The 26,159-nt window shown below is 32.7% G+C and overlaps 1 protein-coding gene across 2 annotated transcripts in view; it reads right to left on the bottom strand.

Moving 5' to 3' along the window:
- SPINK5 (serine peptidase inhibitor Kazal type 5) overlaps nucleotides 1-26,159 on the bottom strand; it is a 74,735-nt gene that overhangs the window by 32,493 nt on the left and 16,083 nt on the right. For both annotated transcript variants that reach the window (XM_063706858.1, XM_063706859.1), the window contains 11 exons: nucleotides 16,665-16,792; nucleotides 14,587-14,650; nucleotides 13,569-13,696; nucleotides 11,965-12,028; nucleotides 8,693-8,820; nucleotides 7,269-7,356; nucleotides 5,185-5,312; nucleotides 3,860-3,941; nucleotides 2,578-2,705; nucleotides 1,729-1,810; nucleotides 1,259-1,386 (listed from right to left, as the gene is read on the bottom strand). In XM_063706858.1, the coding sequence (XP_063562928.1) occupies nucleotides 1,259-1,386; nucleotides 1,729-1,810; nucleotides 2,578-2,705; nucleotides 3,860-3,941; nucleotides 5,185-5,312; nucleotides 7,269-7,356; nucleotides 8,693-8,820; nucleotides 11,965-12,028; nucleotides 13,569-13,696; nucleotides 14,587-14,650; nucleotides 16,665-16,792 (1,148 nt within the window). The remainder of the gene's footprint in view (nucleotides 1-1,258; nucleotides 1,387-1,728; nucleotides 1,811-2,577; nucleotides 2,706-3,859; nucleotides 3,942-5,184; nucleotides 5,313-7,268; nucleotides 7,357-8,692; nucleotides 8,821-11,964; nucleotides 12,029-13,568; nucleotides 13,697-14,586; nucleotides 14,651-16,664; nucleotides 16,793-26,159) is intronic.

Below are 26,159 nucleotides of genomic sequence, written 5' to 3'. Positions count from 1 at the left end.
ATGATTATATGGTCATGATCTTAACTTTCCTTCTAATAGATTTTTAGTGCTCCAAGCCTCAAATGCTATGGGAAAATATGCTGGATTATATTGCTTTCTATATGGGAAGACTAAATAAATTAAGTCCTTTCTAAGATTCTTGGCACATGGGAAATAAAATGGGGTTTTTTTTAGTCAAAAATCAAGAGTTTAAGAAAAGCCTATTCACGTTTTTGAAGGGCCGGCCATACCATGACATTCATCCTAAAGACCTATTTTAGGCACCCTATAAATAGGCTCCCAACTCCTACATAATAAAATCTCCATTCTTGTCTTTTTCTGCTTTATTACAAAGTTAATCTTCATCATGAGCCCAAATCTTTCTTCCTATAGCTCTTTTCCATTTTAATTATATTCCTTAAAATCACATAGAATAAGTAGGAAGAAAGATAGTGAACAAAAAAATTCCATAAATTTTCCATGCATTGTAATATTTTATGTGTAATCATATGTATTTCCTATTTCATCTGATAATGTTTTCATAAAACTAAAAGCAATTAGTATAATTATCATGAAGTATTCTCTTCTCTGGGTGAATGATTCTAGGTTACTTTTTAAATGTCATAGAAGAAATTATTCTGCACCTCACTTTTTTAAATTGTGTTCTTACTTGACATATAATAATTGTACATATTAATTGAATTCAGTGTGATTTTCGGTATATGTATACATCGTGATGATTAAATCAAGCAATTTACATAGTTGTCTCATGATACTTATCTTTTTTGGGAAGGTGTAAGGACATTTATGATTTACTTTTTTAATGTTTTTGAAATATATGATACATTATTATTAACTGTAGTCACCATGCTGTCCAATACATCCCATAAACTTATTCCTTCTGCTTAACTAAAACTTTGCACGCTTTGATTAACATTTCCTCATTCCCAACCCTCACCCTTCCCTACTCCCATTCTCTTGTAAGCACCATCCTACTCTCTACTATGAGTTAGCTTTTTTTAGATCCCACATATAAGAGACATCACACATTATATGTTTTTCTGTGTCTGGCTTATTCTTCATCTCTTTATATCATAATAGAAAGCCCTCCACTTGTTTTATTGTTGCTGTTGTTTGTTTTTAGTCCATTTAAATATGACACCCAAGACTGAATGCTACACTGAAGAAGAAAATGCATTATTCACAATGGTTTGAAAACTTCCCGTGGAAATTCCCACTGCTCAATCCTCAGACGCTATGGGGCTACTGCTCTACTCACAAGAAGGCCTCACACATGGAGCAGGTGTTGCCATGCATTTTCCCATCTGGGCCCTGGATGGGGTCATTCTCTCTGGTGCAAAAAAGCCGTCCGTTTTTCCTGGATTTGCGGTATTCACTACACAACTCCTGTGAAATTGAGGCAGGAGGTTGAAAGTGTTGAACATAGGCTGAATCAGATTGCAAAAATAGCTAAAGCTTGTACTTTTTTCTTAAATGAGGATTAGCAATTGGCTTATTTTAGAATGATTAACTTTGAAGGCATGGATTTTTTAAGTGATAAAAACAATGAACCCAACAACCAAGAAATAGTCACATAGCACATGTATAACTGCACACATGCAAACACATATGAAAACACAAACTGTACAATTGTTTCATATAGTTTTAAGGAATGCACGTGTTCCCTGAACATGATCTGTGGATCCTCAGGGCCATATCCCTCTGAGTTGTTGGAGGATATACACTCACCTCAAAGGAAGCTGTACTCTTAGATTGTCTTTTGTTTCTTGATTCACCTTCCTTCTTTTTCTTTTCTTCTTCTTCTGCTTGGCTAAAAAAGGATGGTTAAGAAGAGATAAGTAAAAATCATAGAATCGCCATATTAGAAGTGATCTCAAATATAATTTAATTTTACACTTAACAACGATTAAATTCTTTGAATGTGATGTGCCTAACCCTGTGCTTACACTGTGAAATCCTCACAATTGCATTACAAAACTATTATTATAACCCCAACATACAAATAAACTGACAGACGGAATGCATAACGCACCTGAAGATGTAGAAATAATAAGTACAGACTTGGGATTTAAACCCTAGTCCAGAGGTGCTTTTCTAAATTTCCAGTGCTCATTACTGTATCTCTAATGACTCCCAAGCCTTTGCTTTAATCTGCCTGTAAAGTCTGTACTTATATCATCCTTGGAATTCAATGGTAAATCATCCATCTTTGAAATCCTCAAACTGTTAGGAAGTTCTTCCTGGCATCCACTTGGAACCTGTCTTCCAGAGCTTTCATCCTTTGTGGCCTTACTTGTATTCACGGAGATAAGCTAGAACTTGTCCTGTTTCCACACTTAGAAGACAAAACTACTTGAATATTTCAAGATTATGACTTTCTCCTTGCTTAAGTGTGAAGTCTTGACAATCTTCGAAGGACATGGATTTTCAAATACATGTCTCCAATCAGACAGTTTCTCTAAATATGCTTTAATTCTTTCATTTTTATGTTGAAGTGGCCCTCCCATAATTGAACATGGAAATGAAATAGAAAGAACAAAATCATTCCTCCATGTTCCCAGCTGCAGGGCTACTCACAAGAAGACCTCACACATGGAGCAGGTGTTGCCATGCACTTTCCCATCTGGGCCCTGGATAGGATCGTTCTCTCTGGTGCAAGCAAGTTTTCCATTCCTCACAAGCTTTCGATATTCACTGCAAAGCTCCTGCCGAGACAGAAGTAAGTTGGCCATATATTTCATTTCTACTTAAAGCAGAAGGTTCAAACATCTATATTGGCAGAAACTAATGTTACATCTCTTTGAGCTGAGGATTTTAATTGTGTTTTTCTCCAATGTAAAATTCAATTCAACAACAAGAAAAACATCATATGCTAAGAGATAGGAAAAAATAAAACATAGCACAATGTCCCCATATAATACAAGCAATATATAAGCAAATTCCACTATAATCTAAACAGAATAAAATAAGTACGAACATACAGGGTACAAGAAAATCTGAGAACTCAAAGGAAACCAGGGAAGGTGTCAGGGAGCAAGAACAATTTAGGTGAGACTGTGGAAGTGTAAATAGGATTTGACTGGGCAAAAAAAAGTGAATTGGGAAATACGCACACAGGTTTATGAAAATAAAACTAGCTGAAAAACACAGGTAGGAAAAGACATGGCACATAGCAGAGCATGATTTTCTGAATGGAGATAAGGATACAAATAAGAGGAGAGATAACGAGATTAAAGCATATCCTGTGTATGATGATGAGCTGCTTGTGGGTTTTAAGCAGAGCAATATTATGATCTTATTTACATTTTGAAACATTACTCCAACTATGTTAGGGAGACTGGTTGGGCAAGGGAAAGGATAGAATCCAGAGTGAAAATTAGGAGACTTTTATCATCAAAACCATTGGTGATGATAACTGAGCTAAGGCTTTGGAAACTAATATTGTAATATTTCAGGGATAAAAATCATGCTTTGGTGGGGGAATCAAGGTATTTTTTATCTCAAATTAGATGTGAAATATCAGAAACTCATATGTAGAAAGCACACATGTAGAATTTCTCTGGAAAGTAGTTAGCAAAAGCTAACAGTCTATAAGTGATAAAACTAGCAGTAGAACTCAGTTTTTCAGCTTTTAAACAATTTTTTTTGGTTTTTTTTTTTTTTTTTTTTTTTGGCAGAGTTCGTTTTCAATCAGCAAGAACGGATCAATCTTCCCATATAATTCATCTCAATACCATCCCCAGATTGAAGAGTTAAGATATTCTGGGGATTTCTGCAGGGCAAAATCTCACCCTTTACGCTCTTAAAATTTGTTCAAATTATAGCACCAAATAGGATTTATTGGATGGATTCCACTCACTGCATATGAGGTTGCTTTTCCAGATTCTCTTTTGTTTCTAGCTTGTGCTTCAGCCTTTTTCTTTTCTTCATTTTCTGCTTGGCTGAATAAGAGGGAAAAAGAAGCAGATCCATTAGGAACAAACACATGCCATGATTTCTCCACATCCTTGCACTGTTAACTGTTCTCCCTCCTTAGAGTGGAACAATTTTGTCCCTTTATCACTGCATATCAATGAGAAGCAACAAAATATCCTCCAGGATAGTATGGTGCTATGATTTCTTCATAATGTCTGTTTAATGTTGAAAGAAAGACGGCAATAGTGGATCTGGGATACTTGCTTTCTGTAAATTAGTTTTCTTGCCCATAGTAAGAAAAGGAGCATGATCAATGTTCATAACAGAGGCACCAAAACTAAAATCATGGTGGCATAACCTGAAGGCTGAAAGTGGCCTTAACAAAGCACATCTACTCATCCCCTTGTTAATCAGAGAAGATGAGAGGTAGAGGGGGTCTTTGCTACATCTCAGGATATGACTACAACCAAGGTCTCCTCCCTCAAGACCATGGTCTATCTACCAAACCATGTGTACCCTAGCTTTGCTTTAAACTTAAATATTTTGCTTACTCATAGCTGTTTCATCTAAAGGACAAGATGTGAAAAAAAAAACCACAATAATTTCCATATACTGATAAAATAAATAAGCCTAAATTTGCTTTGTACAATGGAATTGCACAGTATGTACAGTTAACTGATGATATTTCAACCATATGTAGTTGTCAATCAAAACAAAGAAAGCCATAGATTCTAAATATAAGTTAAATACTTAATTTGAGCTCAGCCAAATAAAGTAAGAGCTATCGTAAATCTTGAAAGAAAACTGTCCATTCTAACTTATTGAGAAATATTGCATTACATAAAATAATACCCATTGTAATTTTATAGGAGTTTAGTGTTGTTTCATGCGAATTTTGACTTTATTCCATTTCTACATTAAGCATCACCTTTGGATTCTTAACTCCCATGGAAGATGAGATACCTATAAATTGCTAAAACAGGCTAACGTGTGAAGTTTCAGGAGCAAGGGGGCATCTACTACTTGTACAAGTTCATGTTTGTCAGGACATTCCAGTGCTAAAAGAGGGAGTGTCAGAGGAACAAGGCATCTTAAAACAAATAACTCTAGGTACTTACTCCCAGCTCTATCACTGATATTTTCCATGTAATGTTTTCAACTCACTTCCCTGTCTTGAGCCACAGTTTCCCCATCTATGAAAGAAGCTGTTTCTATTAAATTACCTGCAAGATCCCTTCTTTCTTTGACATTCTAAAACTCTATACTCACAAGTAGGCTTGACACATGGAACACAAGTTGCCATGCATTTTCCCATCTGGACCACGAATAGGGTCATTTTCTCTGGTACAGAAAAGTATTCCATTCTTTGCCTGATTTTGATATTGACTGCAGAGTTTCTGAATAATGAATAAGAAAAAGTTGAGATATAGTTCTGTTTTCTATGTATGAATGTTAAATGTTATTTTACAAAGAAATTGAAAAAGAGAAATTAAGGATGAAAAATAAAACTTTTAAGATTTAGGACCATCCAAAAATTGTGATATTTCTCTCCTTGTAATATCCATTTACATCTTCAATGAATGCTTAAGTTAGGAATATATAAATAGAAATATGATTTATTTATATTTATGTTCTTTATCAGTCAAATGGAAAAGATAAGTAATTGCAATATAAAAAGCTAAGAAATATAACACTAGTCTGAATTAAGTGTGTACAAGTACAATGAAAAGAATAATTCATGGAAGTTCAGGGAACTTATGTCTAAGTTCTATCTTGAGAATATATTCAGGAACATAATGTGGAAAAAGGCCATCCAAGAGGAATTAAATGGACAAACACACACGGGTGTGAAAGAACATGCTATTTTGAGGTAATCTAACTTATTTATGAATATAGTGGCTAAATAATTAGTTGGATAAAGAGAAGAATATTTGGGAAATGGTCAAAAGGAGACCTTGAAAATCAAAGACCACTAAACTTTGAAAGGAATTTGGATATTACTTTTAGGCAATGGGAAAATTATAAATGTTTATAGCAGAAAATGGCAAAATCAAATCTTTGTTTTACAAAGGTTATCAACCAGATGTGTGGAGGATTTGATTGACTAGGGACTGAAGTTAGAACAGTAATTGTATTATAAAAAAAGAGAGAAAGAGAGAGAGGGAGGAAAAGAGAGAAAAGAATAGAGAGAAGAAAAAGAAAAAGGAGAAAGGAAAGGAAGAAAGGGAAGGAAGGAGAAAAATTGGAAATAAATGATAAAATAGTAGTTGACAGATATTTGAGTATCAAAATTAAAAGGACTTGGTAACCTAGGACCGAGGGGAAGAAAGCAGTTCAAAATGAGGCTTAAGCTAGGTGTAGTGGCTCATGCCTGTAATCTTAGCACTTTGGAAAGCTGAGGTGTGAGGATAGCTTGAGAGTGGGAAGTCAAGGCTGCAGTGAGCCATGATCCCCCACTACACTCCAGCCTGGGTGACAGAGAAAAAAAAAAAAAGAAAGAAATTGTCTTAAAAAAAAAAAGAAAGAAAGAAAAAGAAAAAGAAAAAAAAAGAAAGAAAGAAAATGGAGTTACACTGGCAGAGGGTGGCCTGATGGAGTGGCTTACTTAGGAGAACTGTTAACTGCACATCATAGAAGTCTGGAAAACTGTCTGTAAGAAATAAGTTAGGGTTTCTATAAGAAGTGAAATGGTCCGAATATACTCTAGAATATCTTCAAACATTGGAATTTTATAGCATCGCTGACTCATGGAACCATAGTTTTTGTTCTCATATTCTATGAAATATGAAAACAACATGGAGGATGAATTAAATCTTGAAGATTGAGAAAGATGGAGACCAACAGTGTACAGACCAGGTACGATGCCAATACATCAATGCAAAAGAAAACTATTAAGTGTCTGAGCTAAGAGGGTAGCAGTAGAAAAACAGGTGACTAGTTAAAAGATACTTAGAAAGCAGAGAACAGTATAATTTAAAAGGAAGCACATTAAAATTCAACATTGATATTGTTTTTGAAGTAAATACCTTCACAATAGCTACCACACATCGAAGACTACATATCACACTTTGAATTCAGACAATGTTTTGATATTTCGCCTTCATTTAGGAGTACAAAACTATATTATTAATGTGACTTGATTAATTGCCTCCATATACAGCTAGAAATTGTAATGCCATAATTTTTTAATCTAAGTTTCATAAAATAATAACTAGAAATTAGTTTCCAGTAAACCTACTAGTAGTGTGGAAAATATTAAACAATATTGAAAGTGCATACTATGTAATATGCACTCTCTTACACACCCCCCCCCACACACAAGTTGTAACTAGATTGATCAAACTGATTCTCACCACAATTTCTCTTTTAACTTTAGTTTTTTCTTCAGCTTTTCCCAAATTTTGATCTGTTTTACTGTTTTCCTCTGAAAAACGCCGCTTGCTGGAAAAAGTAAAATAAATGAGTAGAGATGCTTCCGATCTTCATGTTACAAAACAGTCATTAGGTACAAATGGAAAAATATCTAAGTTGTCCTGAGTTTTAGTACAAACACTTTAAAAACACCTCAAATCCCCAAACAGACCCTTTAATTTCACCTTTATACCATTTCCTTCCACTAAATGATCTTTTTTCTCATCTCCCTTTCTTAAAAGAAATTTAAAACTCTTCCACTTAAATTCTACCTTTTTGAAGAAGACATTCCAGTTCCCAAATACAAATGAGCTCTATGTCTATTGCTGTGTTTTTGTATCTGAATAGTCTTCTCTTATACAGCAGTTTTTATTCTATTTTGCAATATATAAATATGTGCACATGTCCATGGCTTATTTCTGCTACTGAACTTAAGCTTCTTGAGAGTGGGAGATCTTCATTCATATCTTCATTCATTCATTTAGTGAGTAATTATGGTTTTTTGGGCAAGTGTTGGCTGGGCCCTGGGCATGCAGGAGTATATAATACAAACACATACCCTGCCCTCTTGTAGTTCTTGAGGCTGGTAGAAAAGACTGAAAGTCAACAAATACTTGGAGAAATAATTGTATAATTGCCAACTGTGATGGTGGTTAGAAAAGACAATTACTAAGGATTATGAGAATTTAATTTCAATTAGGGAAGGACTTTAGGAGTTCTTATCCAAGGAAAGATAATCTGAAATGTAATCTACAAGAGCAGGGGACATCAGCTGGCCAAGACTGGGAGGAACTGGCATAGGACAGGACACAGGAAAGGGCTTGTAGAGCTATAGAAGCCAAAAGTGTCATGAGATGTCATCTAAGACATTTTCATAAATGTGATAATTTGTATGTTGTGAGATTTGCCCTTCTCCCAAGGTCATATGTCCCAGATAAAAAGATAAGAGTAATCCAATTAATGTATAAACCTGACGTATCTAAGAGTGTTCCATCAACACTGTTACCATGGGATAATTACTGAAGAAAAACAATCGAAGTTGTGGTACCTGCTTTTACCCCTATTCTATACTAGAATTAGTTCACAAAGAGGTTCACATAGGTCACGGTCACAGGGAAATGTTAAGAAGTGTGCTATGCTGTAAGTCAATATTTCAACTGGAAAATGGAATCCATTTCTCTTCAGAAATAGACAAACATCAGTAGTGCCTGCTCACTAGGTGGCATTATGATTTGTGGAGGACACAAAACTGCTCAGATGGTTCTCAACAACAAAGCTTCCTTTCAAAGTTATTTTTACTCATCAATCCAATCAATCTCCACTCCCAACCTTTGAATCACTCTGAAAAAACCACTTCTATACTCACAAAATTTCAGCACACAGGGCACATTTGTTGCCATGCATCCTGCCGTCAGGGCCACGGACTGGATCACTCTCCCGTGTACAGAAAAGCCTTCCATTTCTCACTTGTTTTTCATATTCCTTGCAAAAATCCTTTGAAAGACAATTATATTTATTTTCATTTATCTTTTCAGATATCCTTCATTTCATTTCAAGATATTTTATTTTTTGAGACAGGATTTTGCTGCATTGCGCAGGGTGGATTGCAGGGGAATGATCATAGCTCACTGAAGCCTCTAACCTCTAGGCTCAGAGATCCTTCCACCTCAGCTTCCTAACGAAATGGGACTACAGACATGCACCACCACACCCGGCTAAATTTTTTCCTTTTTGGTAGAGACTGGATCTCATCATGTTGCCCGGGCTGGTCTTGAATTCCTTGGCTCAAGTAATCTTCCTGCCTTGGCCTCCCAAAGTGTTGAAATCATAGGCGTGAACCAACACATTCAGCCAACAAGTAATTTTATTTACCGTTTTTCTACTTTTTAATCTAGAAACTTTATAATAGACTTATTACCACAAAACATCAGGTCTAGAAGTTGGCAAATACACACAACATATTAATGAGGATTACTAAGAAATAGTAATTATATTGTCAACTACTTGGCACTTGTATCTGTTATGTGGTATGTTTATTAAAAGATAAAAAAGAGCCTCGGAAAAAATAAGGCTGACCAAGAGTTTTCTTTGATTAAAACTAGGTATTTCTTTTTAACTTTCAAATCAATAGGGGTCAGGGGATATCTTTCATGAGGTTCCAGCACAAACACAAAAAAATGCAGCAGCCAAATCACAAAAAAAAAAAAGAAAAAATGTTGTGAGAAGATGAGATGTCTAAAAGTGACTTAATATGGATCAAGAATAATCCAACTAAGTTTGTAAGTATAAAGAAACAAGATGTTATCCAACAGTGTTATGCTTACTTTAGTTGATTTTCTCTATGGATCTGTGGATAATTTTTGTGTATTCTGCCTTCTTTATCCATAACTTCTGACATTGTAGACAGAGAGTAGATCTAATTTCCTTTCAACCTCACCTTAGACAGATAGATCATCAAGACTGATACTGATTTAGAAAAGCTAAAAAGGAGTGACCTCCCCCCACCAAAAAAAAATCCAAGAAAGATTTGTTTTCAGATTTCCTGATGCTTTGGTTCAGTACTTTCAGGCTACTTTCTATGTTTTGAAAACTCTACTATGTGATGAGGGCTAAACTTTACAAAAAAAATGATACTCTAAGCTACTCTAGGCTTGGGGATCTCTATGTCATTAAACATTTTGTGGTGAGATATAGTACTATAATATGACCTACAAAAAATCCTGGTCTATAACTTTCTTTTCAACTGTGTGACCTTCGTCATTCAATTTCAGGCAAGAAAACATGGGCATAAAGAGCATGGCTAGGAGTCAAATGACCTCGGCCACTAGATTGTGCCTCTCACCCAACTGGGAGACCACAGCAAAGTCCCTTCTCCTTTGGAACCACAGTTACTACTTCTATAATGAGGTTTTTGGAACAGATGCTCTGTAGGACCTTTTCTAGATCTAGCATTCTTTGTTTTTTTAAAAAATAATTCAAATTCCATTGGGATGCTTTAACAGAGAATCCTAACTGCTTCCTATTAAGAAGATATTTATTTTTGGAGGAGCAATGGATGTGCTCCAAACCTCATGGTTGTAACAACCTAGAAATAGAGAAGCAGAAGACAGTCACCTGATAATCATAGCATGGTATAAAAAATTAATGCTCAATGATTCTTGTAAAAGAAACAATGATAATTTCACTTTATAAGTTGTGATTCATCCAAGGAGATTCTGAAGAAACACTGTGTATGCAACCTAGTGACAAGTTAATTATAGGGAACATATTGAGCCATCACAATAAAGCAGTCCTATTCACACCATCATGCCCGGTGACCCCACCAAAACAATGACCCTAGCCACAGAGAGGAAGAGGGAAGTACAGAGACCTAATGAAAAACAAAGGAAAATAACTCTCTGTGTTTATGAAGTAATAAAATGTTAACTACTATCACAGGATGACCCAAAGTTTTAGACTGAAATTTAACAACCACCACAAAAGAATTCCTTTTCTATCCTTGGCAAGTGTTGCATAAACTGTAGATGGTTCTGAATACTTAGTTTTCCTAAATGTAAACCTTTAATACCCTATTTAGGTTGAGAGCTTTGCTTCATTAAATAAGCATTACGAACTGAAGGGCTAGCTAGCTCTTGACTACCAAAAGGTGGGCTTGTTTCTTCCTTTAGGAAAACATAAGCCCTACGATCTGCAAAAAGGAGTGCACTTGTATTAGTACAAAAGTGTGCAGGATGTAGAATCACAGTCCAACAGGAAGGTAAAATTCAGGTCATTTATCCAACCTCTTTACTTTGCTGACAAGAAAATTAAGGCCCAGGATGATTATTTACTTAGTCTCCCACACCCAGAGCATGGCAAAACCAAGGCTAAAACTCAGGCGTTCTGACTTCTCAACAAAAGGTTAGCCATTTAGCAAAGAAACTGCTATCCCTCTCATTGAAAGTAGGTGATTCAAGAAATCCAGGCTGCATTACCTAAAGTGCTTATTCAAAACTTTTTATACTAGATTGAATAATTAAATTATCAAGTAATTTCAAAAAAATAATTTTAAGGATTTTTTTAAAACACAATCTAAAAATTTGTCTTTTTTTTTTTTTAAAGCAGAACCAAGACCTTTATAAATGCAGGTTTTTCTGAACAGAATAATCACAATGGCAAAGTGAATAACTTCAACTTGTGTCAATTTAATTGCACATAAAATGCACTAGTGGATATAGTGTTTAAAACACTCTCACTATTTTAAAATTATTCCTGTTTAATTTATATTTCATTGCCAATTTTAAACAATTTATTCAGAGTAAAATGGGTTTACACTAAACCAAAAAGAAGGCTGCTAGAAATTAAGCAGAATTTGGTTTATACAAACTTTCTATCTTATATCTTCTTTTGGGGGCTAGAGGACTGGAGAAACACAGGTGGAAATTGCACATTTTGGGCCTTAGGTAGGAAATGCTGTTTTAAATCTGAATCTAATGATTAATATTCTAGGAATAGTCAATTTGGGGAATTTTGATATTAAGAAAAATATCTATATAATAATAAAAGACAATGACTTTATTTCATTACTCAAAGGTTTAGGCATACATTTGTTAATAAATATGGCCACAAGAACAAAATTGTGTTGGTGAGTCATTTTACCTTTTCAGCATTTCGTCGAATTCTAGTTTTACCCTCTTGCTTGGCATTTTCAGCTTCTTTTAAACTGTTAAGAAAAGTAAACAGTTGGTCAGTTTATGACTCAATCATATTTTCAGTATCCTCAGTCCTGTGCTAAACACTTTCATATCCTCTGCTACGAGTTGCTGAAAATGATCCTCTTACAAGAGACAAGCATTTCCGTCTTCAATGCCTGAGCCAGAAAAATTGCCAAAGATAAGGAAAGAAAGAAAGACGGCAATAGCTTATCTGGGAAACTTGCTTTCTGTAAATTAGCTTTCTTGCCTATAGTAAGAAAGGGTGTGAAACTGACTCACTGACAGTCAATTAGAAGCTTTGTTCTGTAAAACTGAATGGGTGTGACACCTTGATTGACAAACAGAAGGTTGTCAGGAAAATTCCCTTTAACAGGCAGAACGAAGAGCTTTAAAATAATGCTGTGACAAGGGTGAAACCAAACTGAGCATTTGAGACATTGCCATCCACACCCTTAAGTATAACTTTGTATACCTTGTAAAGTATTTGTTTGCTTTCATGTAAAAGTACTAAGTTGTTAATGAAAGCTACATTTGAATTGAGCTTTAAACCCTTTCACATCTATCATTTGATTAGCGTCTCATTCCGGAGATAGGTGTGGCTATCTCAGTTCCACAGAGTAAGAAACCAGGAGTTAGAGAGGTCAAATTCCCCTTTTCACATAATGCATAAAAAGAAAAAAAAAACCCTACAGAATTAGGGCAGATTTGAACATTGAGAGAACATGTCTCCTAGATAAGAAAGTGGAAATCAGGCTGATTTCCTGTCTGGAAACCAGTTACCATCACCGTTTTGTAAACCTGATTGGACATGTCCTTGAATTCTACAAGGACTAACTGTAATTTTCAAAGGCAGGTGTGACCTTTGCTAATCAGTTAAATCTCTGTCCTGATTTTAAAGTTCCAGTGATGTAAATATAGCAATTTAAGGTTTGCTGGCACATGAATTAGAGAGTCTAAACCTTGTTTAACAGCCAGAATATGAAAGACTAATTAGATCTTATCCACATCTGCGTCTTTAATGCCCAGGCACTGCCAGACACTCAGATAAAGATTAACCCAATAGTCCTTCCTTTTGTAATGATCCGCATTCCACTCTTTAAGCTAATACATAGATTCAGACACATGGCATTATTACTATTATTATTTTAATTAGCCTCACATTACTCAGGAAGGGTCTCTACATATGCCCAAATGAAGCAATGGATGTCAGACGACTGACCTAGATCATTCCATATGAAAGTGCTTTCTAAATTTTAAAATATTGTGCCTTATAAAACACTATGCATTTTCAAATTACTGTAATTTAAAAGAAATAAGAGTCTTGAATTTAATAACTAACATGACCACCTTATTCTCTTCTTTTAAGAAACTTCAATCTATGATAAGAAGAAAAAGAAAAGAAGCCTTTCTGTGAGAAAGGCTATTTCACAGTGTAAAGACAAAGAATTGCATGCTTCATGAAAAGGATTTTATCTCTCTGCAGAGTGATTCTCGGGACAGCAACCAAGTGCATCGTCATCAAGTCCACCTGGGGATGATGCTACTTACAACAGCTCAGCACACATCGCACACTTATTGCCATGCGTCTTCCCATCAGGACCAAGAACAGGATCATTTTCCCTTGTGCATCCAAGTCTTCCATCTTTAACAAAGGGCCGAAAAGCACTGCATACATCCTGAAGAACAGGGAAAAGAACTTGAAACTTACCAAGATTGTAATGCTGACAACACTGTTTTCAGAAATTTTATTGAACTCAGTCCCTCTGACATTGCTATGGGCCACTTAGAGCAGTACCAGCTGTGTAGATGTAGCTCAGTAAGTACTCTATAATCCATGTGGTTAAATATAAAACTTTTTTACTTGTTTATTCATTTATTTAGTAAACAGATAACCTACTATGTGCCAGAACTCAGACAGAGCACAGTCCTTGCCATCAACTTGCTCCCAATCTCCTAGGTGATAAAAAGAGACATTTAAAATTGCATGATGCTAAATGACTTGGTGCAAGTCACCTCAGGTGCTCTGGAAGCTTATAAAAAGGGCATCAGACCTTGAAAATTAGGAAAATCATTCACCTGGAAAAAGACAAGTGTGACATGTATGAGATCCTTTCTTCCTTCCCCTTCCCCTACCATCACAGGCTCACAAAACTGTATCATAGAAAAAAAATCTATTTAGTTCAAATCTCATTTTAGGTTAAGTAGTTTGTCCAAGGTCTCCAAACAGCAAGTGACACTGCTGGGGTTTTAACTCAGGCTAAGTGACTGAAGTGTTGTGCCCTTTCTACTACACATGTAGTTTCCTTTTTATTTCTTCTTCTTCTTTTTTTTTTTTTATACAAAGCAGCAATAGATTGAAAGATCTAACCACCAAAGTAATCTGATCCAGTTTCAGAGACTATAATTAGCTTTTTCATATTAGTGGGCAGTACTGGGTATTCCATTTCACATAACGCAAGAATTAATTCCTTCCAAGGCTCCCACCTAAGAAGGAAGAGGAGAGCACCTACTTACTATTTGAAGTTAGCCTCCCAGTATTTCCCATCATGCTGACAATTGACCTCACCTGCTCTGGATTACTGCTCTTACATTCCCCTTCACTTTTTACACCAATTTGGGACCCGGTTTTCCTAGAATCAAAAGTTAGTAGACACAGCAGTTTAATATCACAGAACTTCCCACCATTCAAACCTAACTGCTCTACATTGCATTGTCATTCTCCTTCACTCCCGAAAACAGCTGCCACATAGTATTATTTTATTACTTTTTCTAATAAAAGTCACTGTTTATAACTTCAAGTCAAAGAAATGCAGTTAACATGGAAGAGATGGTAAAGATTCAGACTTGTAAATATTATTTATAGAAATCTTTTTTTAACCTTTGTTTAGAGGAGGGATCCACATCAGAAGATGGGGAAAAGTAAAGCTTGTAACTGGATAATAGATAACACTCAGCACCCAAGGAACTTTGTTGTTTTAAATAAACAAAGTCAAATTTGTATTATCTAACATCCCACTATACTACTCTTTATTTGGGTTATGAAGACTAGTATTTTATTTTTCATAGAAAGTATATAAAGTCTTGATAATTAATTTTGTTCAGTCTCGTAGACCTTTAAAGTATATCTGAAAACACAGAACTGCAAATGTAAGACATATTTCCTAATTTGTAAAAAGTTAAAGCAGATTACAATGATAACATCTGTAAAACAATAAAAATTTAGTAAAAACAATATAAAGAAAAAAACTAAGTATTTAAAAGTGATAAGAAAAAAGTTATTTCAAAGGATATCAGCTGAGGGGCACTATAAAAATAAAATTTGCAATTTTATTGTAGAGCCTCCTAGCAGCTAGAGCTGCAAGGGAAACAACACAAGGAGAAGTATGATTCTCATCGCATAGTACAAAGTACATAGTACAAAGAAATATACCAGAAATTAGGGGAGAGAAACTTTCACCTGGACCAGAGATTTAAAGATTTATAATGGGATTCCCCACATAAGACACAGTAAGAATTAAATATATAGCATGCTCATACTTGTGCTACACAATATATATCTGATAAAAATCTGTGTGTTCTTCATATATCTATGTTTGTTTTCTGTTTCTCTCTGTTGACCCTTGGTGAGAGTTGAGGACATAATTTTAAAGTGAATTTCTGAAAATACCATCCTGCAAAGGATGAGAGTGTTTTAATGCAGTTTTATTTTGCTGAAAATATTTATTGCAAGGAGAGCTAAAGCTTGCAGGATCTCAAAAAGTGAATAATTATAATACCCCTCATTAGCCTGTACACACCTTGGTTTTCATATTTGCAAAACCTTAAGACCAGACAATTCAAGATTGAGATCACAAGCCAGAACCCGCCAAGCAGGTATGTCATCTTGTTGGTGAAGACAATTGATAACCAAATCTAGCATTGAAGGTAGAGAAAGAACAAAACAGGGACAAGATATAGGACAGTAAGATGCCTTAGCTATTTGGTAAATGTTGAGAGATGGGAAGAAATTTAATATTGAAAGTCTCAATTATCTACTCTAATATTACAAATTATTAAGCACTTAATAAACATAATTTGCTGATGAAATAATTCTCTGTGAAAAAGGGTATACACATAGATAAACAAATAGATATAGATGATGGATAGATAGAAGATAGATGTGTGTATGTATATATATGTATATATGTATGTATGTGTGTCTAAATAAATATATTCCATAATCTGTTATATATGATAATCATATAATCTATATCTTATAGATTATAAAATCATAAATCTGTATTTTATTAAAATATTAAATCTGTTTTATTACATTAAAGCTATATTTTATTATACATTTTAAATATAAAATATATAACATTTTATAGATTATGAACATATAATCTATAATCTCCCTATTCTGTCTACTTCATAAAGTGATAACCATCTGATAAATCATACATAATAGTGCTTTGTAAAATATAAAGTGTTATGCTGTACACCTTTATTTGTCTTAAGAGTAGTAAAAGAAGTGGTACTAATAATTTAGGAATGGCTAACTCCCACATAATGAATTGTTAGCTTAAAGACTGTAGGGAAAACTGTGTCATGTAATTATAGACAGAACACGTTTTAGGGAGAAAGCCTACTTCAGAGAATACTCACGCATTCTCAGCACACAGTGCACATCTGTTGTCATATGTTTTCCCATCTGTGCCACAAACAGCTTCATAAAAATCAGGACAGATAAAATCCCCATCTCTTTCTCCTTTTTTAAAATCATCACAATTCAGCTGCAAAAGACATGATCAAGGAACGTCAAAATATAAGAAACAAAATAGTCCTTAGATGTATAAATAGATTAACATTTTAAGCCCACAATAATGTAAATTGCTGGAGAAGAAAAACATATCATGAAGGCTACAGTGAGCTAATAAATTTATGGGCAATAAAACATGATCCAAGAACAGATAAAATTAGATTTCAAAAGAATTTCAGTATTACTTCAGCCACTTGCTGTCTGGGTGAAGTAGGCCAAGTCACCACTCTGAAACTTGGCATGTTGTTCGTCTGTCCAATCCTGCCTGCCTTCTCCACGGAGTAGTAGTGAGGCCCAGTAGATTATGGATATGAAAACTCTAAGTAAACTATAAACTACAGTAAAGTTTCTATTATTATAGATTAGAATAGTAATTAAGAGCAGGATTGCTTGTTTCATATTTCTAAGTCTGCCAACTTAAGCTATGGGACTTGGACAAGTTATTTAATACCTCTATGCTTTAGTGTCCTCATGTGCAAAATGGTTATAATTTTGTCAAACTCTCAGGACTATATAGGGATTTACATATGTTAATTCGTGTATAGCACTTGGAACAGTGCCTGACACAGAACCATTTGTTGTTGTTGTTGTTATTTTCAATGTTTTCTCTACTGACAAGCCAAGTAAACTAAACATCTTTTAGGTACGGCAGGAGAAAGCCCAAATCTCTATTCTAATAATGTGACATACACTTAGGAACAAACCTGACGGTAAAGAAAAACAAATGCACAAAGCAATAACTGAAGACTAGTGTTCAAGTCTCAGACCTGCCACCCACTCACTTCACCTCTTTGCACCTCACTTTCCTCATCAGAAAAATGGAAATTCACATCGTACCTACATTCCAGATTTGCAATAAGGATCAAGTGAATTCTTATGAAACATTATTTGGCAACTTATTATTGTGACATAACCTAGCTAAAAAAGATATAGAGTTAACTTGACTTTAACTTTTACCTAAAACCAAATAATAAAACTGGATAATTTTTCTTTAGAATATCACATTGCAAAATACAACTTCATGTTATCATTGTCAAAATAAAGACATTTTAATGATAAATATGAAACACTTAGTATGTAGACCTATGATGTATCAGTATGTCACATAATATAAAGAATAAAAGTAGGATACAGAAGATCAGGTTGAGAAACTCTTATCTAGAAGGAAAAGAACTGAAAATAGAAAAGAAAAGCTAAAGAACATACTCCACTATACTTATGTTTAGAAAGAAGTTAAAAATACATTGAAAATAAGATAAGCAGTGGCCATATAAGTTATTTCATTCATTTGTTCATTTATTCCACAAAATTTATTACATATTAACTACATTTTAGCACTCTTCTGGACTGTGAAGCTGCCACAGAAAATATAAAATAAAAAAGAGAGAGAGAAAAAAATGGAATACATATTCTAAGGAGCTTACATTCTGATAGAAAGAGACAGATATGCACAACAACTATAAATTATAGTAAGTGCTCTCACAAATAAACAGAAAAATACAATAGTGACCAGAATGGGGACTATTTTAGATATAGTGGCAAAAACATTTGAGGGAAGAACATTCTGGGCATAGAGAATGGCAATTGCAAAGGATTTGTGGTGGAAACTAGACTGTCCTTTTTAAGGAATGGACAGAAAGAAGGGAAATCTGACCGAAGCATAAAGAAAACGCAGGATGGCTCTTGGTTTTCTCTCAAAAATCATTCCTGAAGAAACTACAGAAGCATAGGGAAATTATAGATCAAAGTAATTAACTCAAAACAATCACTACTATCCCCATTCACCAGAAAATCAACGGCAACATACTAACTAGGTCACAGGTGGAATGGGTAGAAAAATATTTTATCAAGTCTAATTATGTTATGGAGAGATAAGAGAAGATATCTGCATAAACAAATGTAAAACAATAACAAGAAAGAAGTTATAAAGGAAGAACAAAGTGGAAATTTTGTATATGGAAAATATTCAAATGATAATAAATCTAGCAATATAAAGAATAAAGATGGGATAGGTACAAATAAATAATGAACTTGTGAACCAGATGATCAGATCAAGGAATTCTCCTAGAAGGCAATGGAAATAAGAAACAATTTTTCTAAAAAAGGAAAAGCTAAAGAACATTTAAAATAGAATTAGAAGTCTCCAAAAGAAGGAAATAAATATAGAAAGAAATATCTGAAGAAAAGAACAATTTCTATAATTAACAAAAAAGGAATAAAAGAGAAAAGCAATAAGAATTTTAAGGTAAAATCAAGTTAATAACAAACTTGTATTTACAGAAAATATATGGAGAGTGGATTAACATACATTTGGAGAGAAGACAAAGAAACTGACAATAGACACAGATATTAGCAATAGAATAAATAATCAAAAGTATGGCTATTTGTTTAGGGATAGTCATAATAAGAACAAAAATAAATCACCACCCAAAAAAAGCTAGAAAGAAGAAACTACTAAATATAGTAACCGAAAATATTTTAAAAATGAAAGAACCAAGTCTCACTATAACAGAAATAACAATAAATATAAATGTGCTAAACCTACAAATTAAGAGACAATTGGTAATTTGATGTTTAAAAAAGAACCCATGTATTGAGAAAAATTAAAATGAAAAGGCATGCAAGTATCAAACCAGTAAGATAATAAAAATATACAAGACAGAAATGAAAAAGGAGAGCATATGCAGCAATATTAACACTTAAAAATTAGAATTGAGTCCAAAAATGTATCATAAGTGACAAAGAAGGACAATATATGAAGTAAAAAATGAGAAGAACAAGAACAAGAAAGTATAACAATCATGAGCGTATATTCACCTAATAATATAGACTTTAAATATGTCAAACAATAACAAATAGAATGTAATAGACTTGAATAAATCAATAACTGGAGTTAGAGATTTAAGCAAACACTTCTCAGAAATTTATATATTAAGTAAAAAAAAAAAGAATATTAAGCCATTAGATTTTTATAGACAACTACAACCAAGAAACAGAAAATAAAAATTTTTTTAAGAATATATAAAACATTCATAAAAGCAGAATATTTGTGAGGTCACGAAGTCTTAAGAAATAACAAATAATCAATACTACATCATTTATATTCTCTGACCAAAATTTAATAAAATTAAAAGCTAATATAAAATATTTAAAAGTTCCACATATTTGAAAATTAGATAATCTATTACTAAATAACATTAGGGGTAGAGAAATTAAGAAGTGTTTGGAAAATAATGATAAATAGAAATACTTAAAGTATAAATCCTGAGATGTATAATTATTAATATCTTCAAAAATATTTGTCATAAAATTTTTAAAAATTAAATTTAAAGAATAAAGTATTCCTCAACCCCATTGTAAAATGAACAGGAACAAACATAAAGAAACAGGAATTAACACCATAGAAAACAGAAACAACAGAGTATATTATCAAACAACCTGATATAAAAGATTTCTAGTAGGACTGACCAAAGAGACAAGTAATATGAAAAGTAAAAATATATGGAATGATAATTAAAAACTACCATATAAATATTGAGACATTAATACGATGAAAGCATTTCATCACTATCGGTATGCTAATACATTTGAAAACCAAATTGCATATATTACTACGAAAACGTATAAGATAACTACATTTGTTACATAGGTCAATAAACATTAATCCAATTGATATATTTGTCTGAGATATTCCCACCCCAAAATAACTCAGTCCCAATAGCTTTATAATCTATTTTTCTGAAGGTCTAGGAAATTTTGTATTAAATAATAGTAATGTACAAATCATTCCAAAGCAGTCACAATCATATGAACTGAAAAATAAAATTCTAAACAGCTTTATTGAGGTATTAGTTATATACTATAAAATTCACCCATTGAAAGTGATTCAGTGATTTTTAGTAAATGGAAAGAGTTGTACAGCCATCGTCAGAATCTGGTCTTAAAATATTTTCATCACCCTACGAGATTCCCCTGTGCTTGTGTACAGTATATCCAGCTCCCACCTTCAGCTTCAAGCAATCATTAAACTTTTTTCTGACTCTGTAAATTTGCCCTTTTTGGACATTTCATATAAATGGAATTATAAATATGTAATTGTTTAATTCTAGCTTCTTTCACTTTGCATAGTGTTTTTGAAGTTCATCCATATTGCAAAATTGTCAGTAGCACATCCCTTCTTATTGTTGAATAGTATTTCATTGTATAAATATACTCCTTTTGTTTATCAATTCACCAGTGGACATTTGGACATTTGGATTGTTTTTAGTTTAGAACTATTAAAAACATTGTTGCTATAAATATTCACATGCCTGACTTTCTATGGACCTGTATTTTCACTTCACTGAATTCCTAGGACTGAATTTTCTGGATCACATGGTCAATCTGTTTAAAATTTTAAGACGTTCTCAAACTGTGTTCCAATATGGCTGTAACCTTGTATATTACCCCGATCTGACTATATGTGTTCCAGTTTCTCCACACCCTTAACATTTTGCATTTTCTGTCTTTGTGATTATAGTCATTCTAGTGGGTATGTGTAGTGATACCCCATTGTGGTTTTAATTAGCATTTGCCTAAATAATAATGGTGTTGCGCATCTTGTTATATGCCTATTAGCCATTCGTATATCTTTGGTGTAATATCTATACTTAATTGAATTGTCTCCTTATAATAAGGTTGTAAGAGGTTTTTATGTTTTGTGGATTTAAGTCCTTACCTGCTGTATAAGTTGTGACTATTTTTCTCCCAGTCTATGACTTGCTTTTTCATTGACTTCTTGTTGTCATTTGAAGCACACAAATTTGCAATTTTTATAAATTTCAGTTTATTAATTTTGTGTTCATGGATTATGCTTTTAGTTTTATGTCTAAAGTCACTCTACCTACCCAAGTTCATGAATTTTTTCCTCCTATATTTTACATGAGAAGTTTTATATATTTAGCTTTTACATTTAGTACCAAAATAAAATTTAAGTTAACTTTTGTGTATGGTATAAGATAAAACTGTTTTTTAAAATTAATTATATTCAATTTTCTCAGCATTACCTTGACATGTTGGTTAAACATTAACTGACCATAAAAGTAAGTAATCCCTATTCTATTCCCCTAATCTTTATGCCTATCTTGAAATAACGGCACGCTGTTATGATCACTATTGCATTATAACAAAATTTAAATTCAGTTACTGTTAAATGTCTCAATATTTTTTATATAACTAGTAGGATCAACTGCTCTATTTCTACCAAAAACAAAGACTGACAAGATTTTGACTGGGAATATGTTTAATTTATCGATTAATATTGGGAGAATTGCCATCTCAACAATATTGAGTTTTCTCATCTATGAACATGGACTATTTATCTCACTAGTTATTTGGATCTTTCATTTTTCTCAGTACCATTTTATAGTTTTTAGTGTATAAGTCTTGCACTCATTTTGTTAAATTCATTTCCACATTTTTTATGGTATCGTGAATGAAATTAATATTTTAATTTTCAAATTGTTCATTGCTAGTATATAGAAATACAATTTTGTATTATTAATCTTGCACACCGAAATCTTACTAAACTCATTTATTAGTTCTAGTAATTTTTCTTTTTGTAGATCCCTAGAACTTTTCATATATGGTATCATGTTTTGGAATTAAAGACAGTTGCTTCATTTCCAATAAAAAGTGTCTTTAATTAATTAATTAATTAATTTTGCCTTATACTGGCTAAGAACCTCCAGTACAATGTTGAATAGGAGTGGTGACAGTAAACCACCCTTTGCTTTCTTCTCAATCCTAAGGGCAAAGCATTCATTCTCTAACCATTAATTATAATGTTAGTTATAGGTTTTTCACAGATGTTCTTTATCAGACTGAAAAAGCTTACTTCTATTGATAATATTTTGTGTGAGTTTTCATCTTGAATGAGTGCTGGATTTTAATAAGTGATTTTTCAACATCTATTAAGATAATCATGTGGTTTTGCCCTTTATTCTGTTAATATTGTGTATTAGACTAATAGATTTTCTGTTCCCAAACCAACATTGCTTTCTTGGGATAATTCTTATTTGGTAATGATTTATTTTTTTCATATTGCAGATTCATTTGCCAGCCAGTGTCTTGTTAAGGATTTTTCTGTCTATGTTTATGAGGAATGTTTGTCAGTAGTTTTCTGCTTTTGTGATATCTTCTACATTTTGTATCAGAATAATGCTGGACTGATATAATGAGCTGTAAAGTGTCTCTTCTTCCTGAATGAATCTGTAAAGAATTCATATTATTTCTCCTTTCAGTATATAATGGAAATTGCCAATGAAGTCATCTGCTCTTGGGCATTTTTTTAAATTTAATTACTGATTCAATGTCTTTACTTATGCTGTAAGTCTATTATGATTTTCCATTTCTTCTTGGGTCAATTTTCAATAATTTGGTTATTTCTAGGAATTTTTCTATTTCATCTAAGTTATTTAATGTGGTGGCATAATATTTTTCATAATATTCATCATAAGCCTTGTAGTTTCTCCAGGGCACATACTGATGTCTCCTATTTCACTCTTGATTTGGGTAATGTTTGTCTTCTGTTCTTTTCTTGAAGGGAAAATAAAACTAAGGGTTTGTCAGGTTTGTTGATCTTTTCAAAGAACCAACATTGGTTTTATTAATTTTTTCTATTATTTGTATGTTTTGTGTTTTATTAATTTCTGCTCCAATCCTTATATGTTTCTTCTTCTGCTTGCTTTGGGTTTAGTTTGCTAAACTTTGTTTTCTAATATTCTCAAGGTAGAGGATTAAATTATTGAATCCTATCTCTTATTTCTGATTAAGCCATTTAAATCTCTAGAAAGTGCTTTAGACAAGTCCAGTAAGTCTTAAATTGTTGTCTTTTTGTTTTCATTCGATTCAAATTATTTTCCAATTTCTCTCAAGATTGTTTCTTTAACCCACCAATTATCCACAAGTGTGTTGCCTAATTTCTAAAGATTTGGGGATTTTCACTATTCATTTTCCTTGTTGGGTTTGAATTCAACTCTGTTGTGGTAAAAAAAAAATACTATATATGATTTTAATATATTAAAATTTATTATGTTTGTACCTTAGTATATAGTGTATCCTGAAAACGTTCCTCTGTTGCTTTAAAATAATACATATTCTACAATCAACGGAGAAGCACTGTCTATATTTCAGTTTAGGTTGAATTAGTTGATAGTATTCTTCAAGTATTCTATTTGGTCATATTTAGTCTAGCTGTTCTATCAGTATTTTAAGTGGAGTATTGAAATTCCTAACGATTATTTTGGAATTCTTCATTTCATTTCTTTTAATTATAGCATTTTTTGTTATATAAATTTGGAGCCTCTATTAGGTGTGTATACATTTATCATTGTTATATTTCTTAACGTATTGACACTTTTAAAGTTATGAAATATCCCTATATGTCTCTAATAATGTCTTAATGTCTATTTTATCACATATTAATATAGCCAATCCTGCTCTCTTACGGTTAAACTTAGCATGGTACCGATCTTTTATCATTTCAACTATTTGTGTCTTTGAATCTAAGGAGCACCTACTGGAGATAGCTTATAGTTCCTTTGTTATCATTTGACAATTTCTGCATTTTGATTGAGATGTTTAAACCATTTATGTTTAATATAATCACTTATATGGTTGTATTTACATTTCTACTTTTCTGTTTGTTTTCAATATGCTTTTGTCTTTTTTTGCTTCTCTGTTGTTCTACTACCATCTTGTTTTGGGTTAAATATTTCTAGTACACCTTTATAATTCCTTTGTTGATGTTATATATTTATTATATATGCTATTTTCTTAGTAGCTACTCTAGTAATTACAATATGCACCTTAATTTATTACAAACCACTTCAGAATAATACTTAATCCTGGTAAAATATAGGAACTTTGCCTTAATAAAGCTTTATTTTCTCCATCACCCTTTAAGCTATTGTTGTCATATATATATATATATATATATATATATATATATATATACCTGATAAAACAGCATTATAATTGTTGCCTTATATATTAAGATTATTTCTTTTAAAAAGGCTAAGAGATTAACTCAATTTTCACTATTTCTGGTGCTTTTCATTTCTGTCTGTAGGTCCAAGCTACCATCTGGTAGTTATTTCCTTTCGGCTAAATGACCTCCTTCATTACTATTTTTAAGGTAGTTGTGTTAACAACAAAGTCTCTCAGATTTCTTTAGTACAGTAATATCTTTATTTTGTTTTAATTTTTGTAGGATAGCTTTTGAGAATATAGAATATTGCTTAATCTTTTTTTTCTTTCAGCATTCCAAACATGTCATTTTACTGCCTTCCAGCCCTCATTATTTTAGATGAGGGGCCAGCTTTTAATTGTATACAGCCTGTATATAGGATGTGTCATTTTTCTCTTGCCACTTTCTAAATTTTCTCTTTGTTTTTTTTTTATTTCAACATTTTAATCATGATGAGCCACATGTGGATCTCTTCATATTTATCCTATTTGGGGTATATTGAGTTTCTTAAATGTTAAAATTAATTTTTTCCATCAAATTTAAGGCATCTTAGGCCATTGTTTCTACAAGTAATTTTTGTATTCCTTTTTCTCTCACCTCTATTTCTGGTATTCCCATTATGCATATGTTGGCTTTCTTGCTGCTGTCTCAAAAAGTGTATAATTTTGTTCATTTTTCTTCTCTGTTGTCTGTCTCTGTATTTCCATTGTTAGTTTTTATTAAGCTTTCCTCAAGTTTGGTAATTCCCTTTTTTAAGGATTCACAAATCTGCTTTTGAGCCTCTCTATTGAACTTTTCATTTCAGTTATTGTGCCCTTCAACTCCAGAATTTTCATTGGGTCTTTTTAAAAATTATTTCTATCTTTTCATTGAAAGTTTTTATTGGCTTATTCATTGTTATTATACTTTCTTGTGAACCCTCAAACATGATTTTTTTTAGTATCCTGAATACATTTTTAATAGTTGCTTCAAGTCTTTGTCTGCCACATCTAACATCTGTACACAGTTAAAGACAAATTCCATTAATTTTTTTTCTTGAGTATGGGTTGTATATTCTTGTTACTTTGAAAATTTTATAACTTTTGGTGAAAACTGACTTTTTTTAACCTCACTAACCTGGATTATAAAAACTGAACATTTTGATTATAAAAACAACGTTTTAGATAATATAGGTACTCAGGTTTACAATTTTTTCTTTAAAGATTATTTTCACTGCTTTTTTATTCTTTTTTTGCTTCTGTGGCTGGATTAAATCTTTGAAATCTTCCTCTCTCATAATTGCAGCTGCTGATGTGCAGCTAAGAAAATGATAGTTTCTATCATGGCTATTTTT

The sequence above is a fragment of the Gorilla gorilla genome, chromosome 4 (genome assembly GCF_029281585.2).
Source record: "Gorilla gorilla gorilla isolate KB3781 chromosome 4, NHGRI_mGorGor1-v2.1_pri, whole genome shotgun sequence".
NCBI classification, from domain to species: Eukaryota; Metazoa; Chordata; class Mammalia; order Primates; family Hominidae; genus Gorilla; species Gorilla gorilla.
Note: the sequence above shows the minus strand (reverse complement) of the source record. Positions and strands in the feature narration are given on the sequence as shown.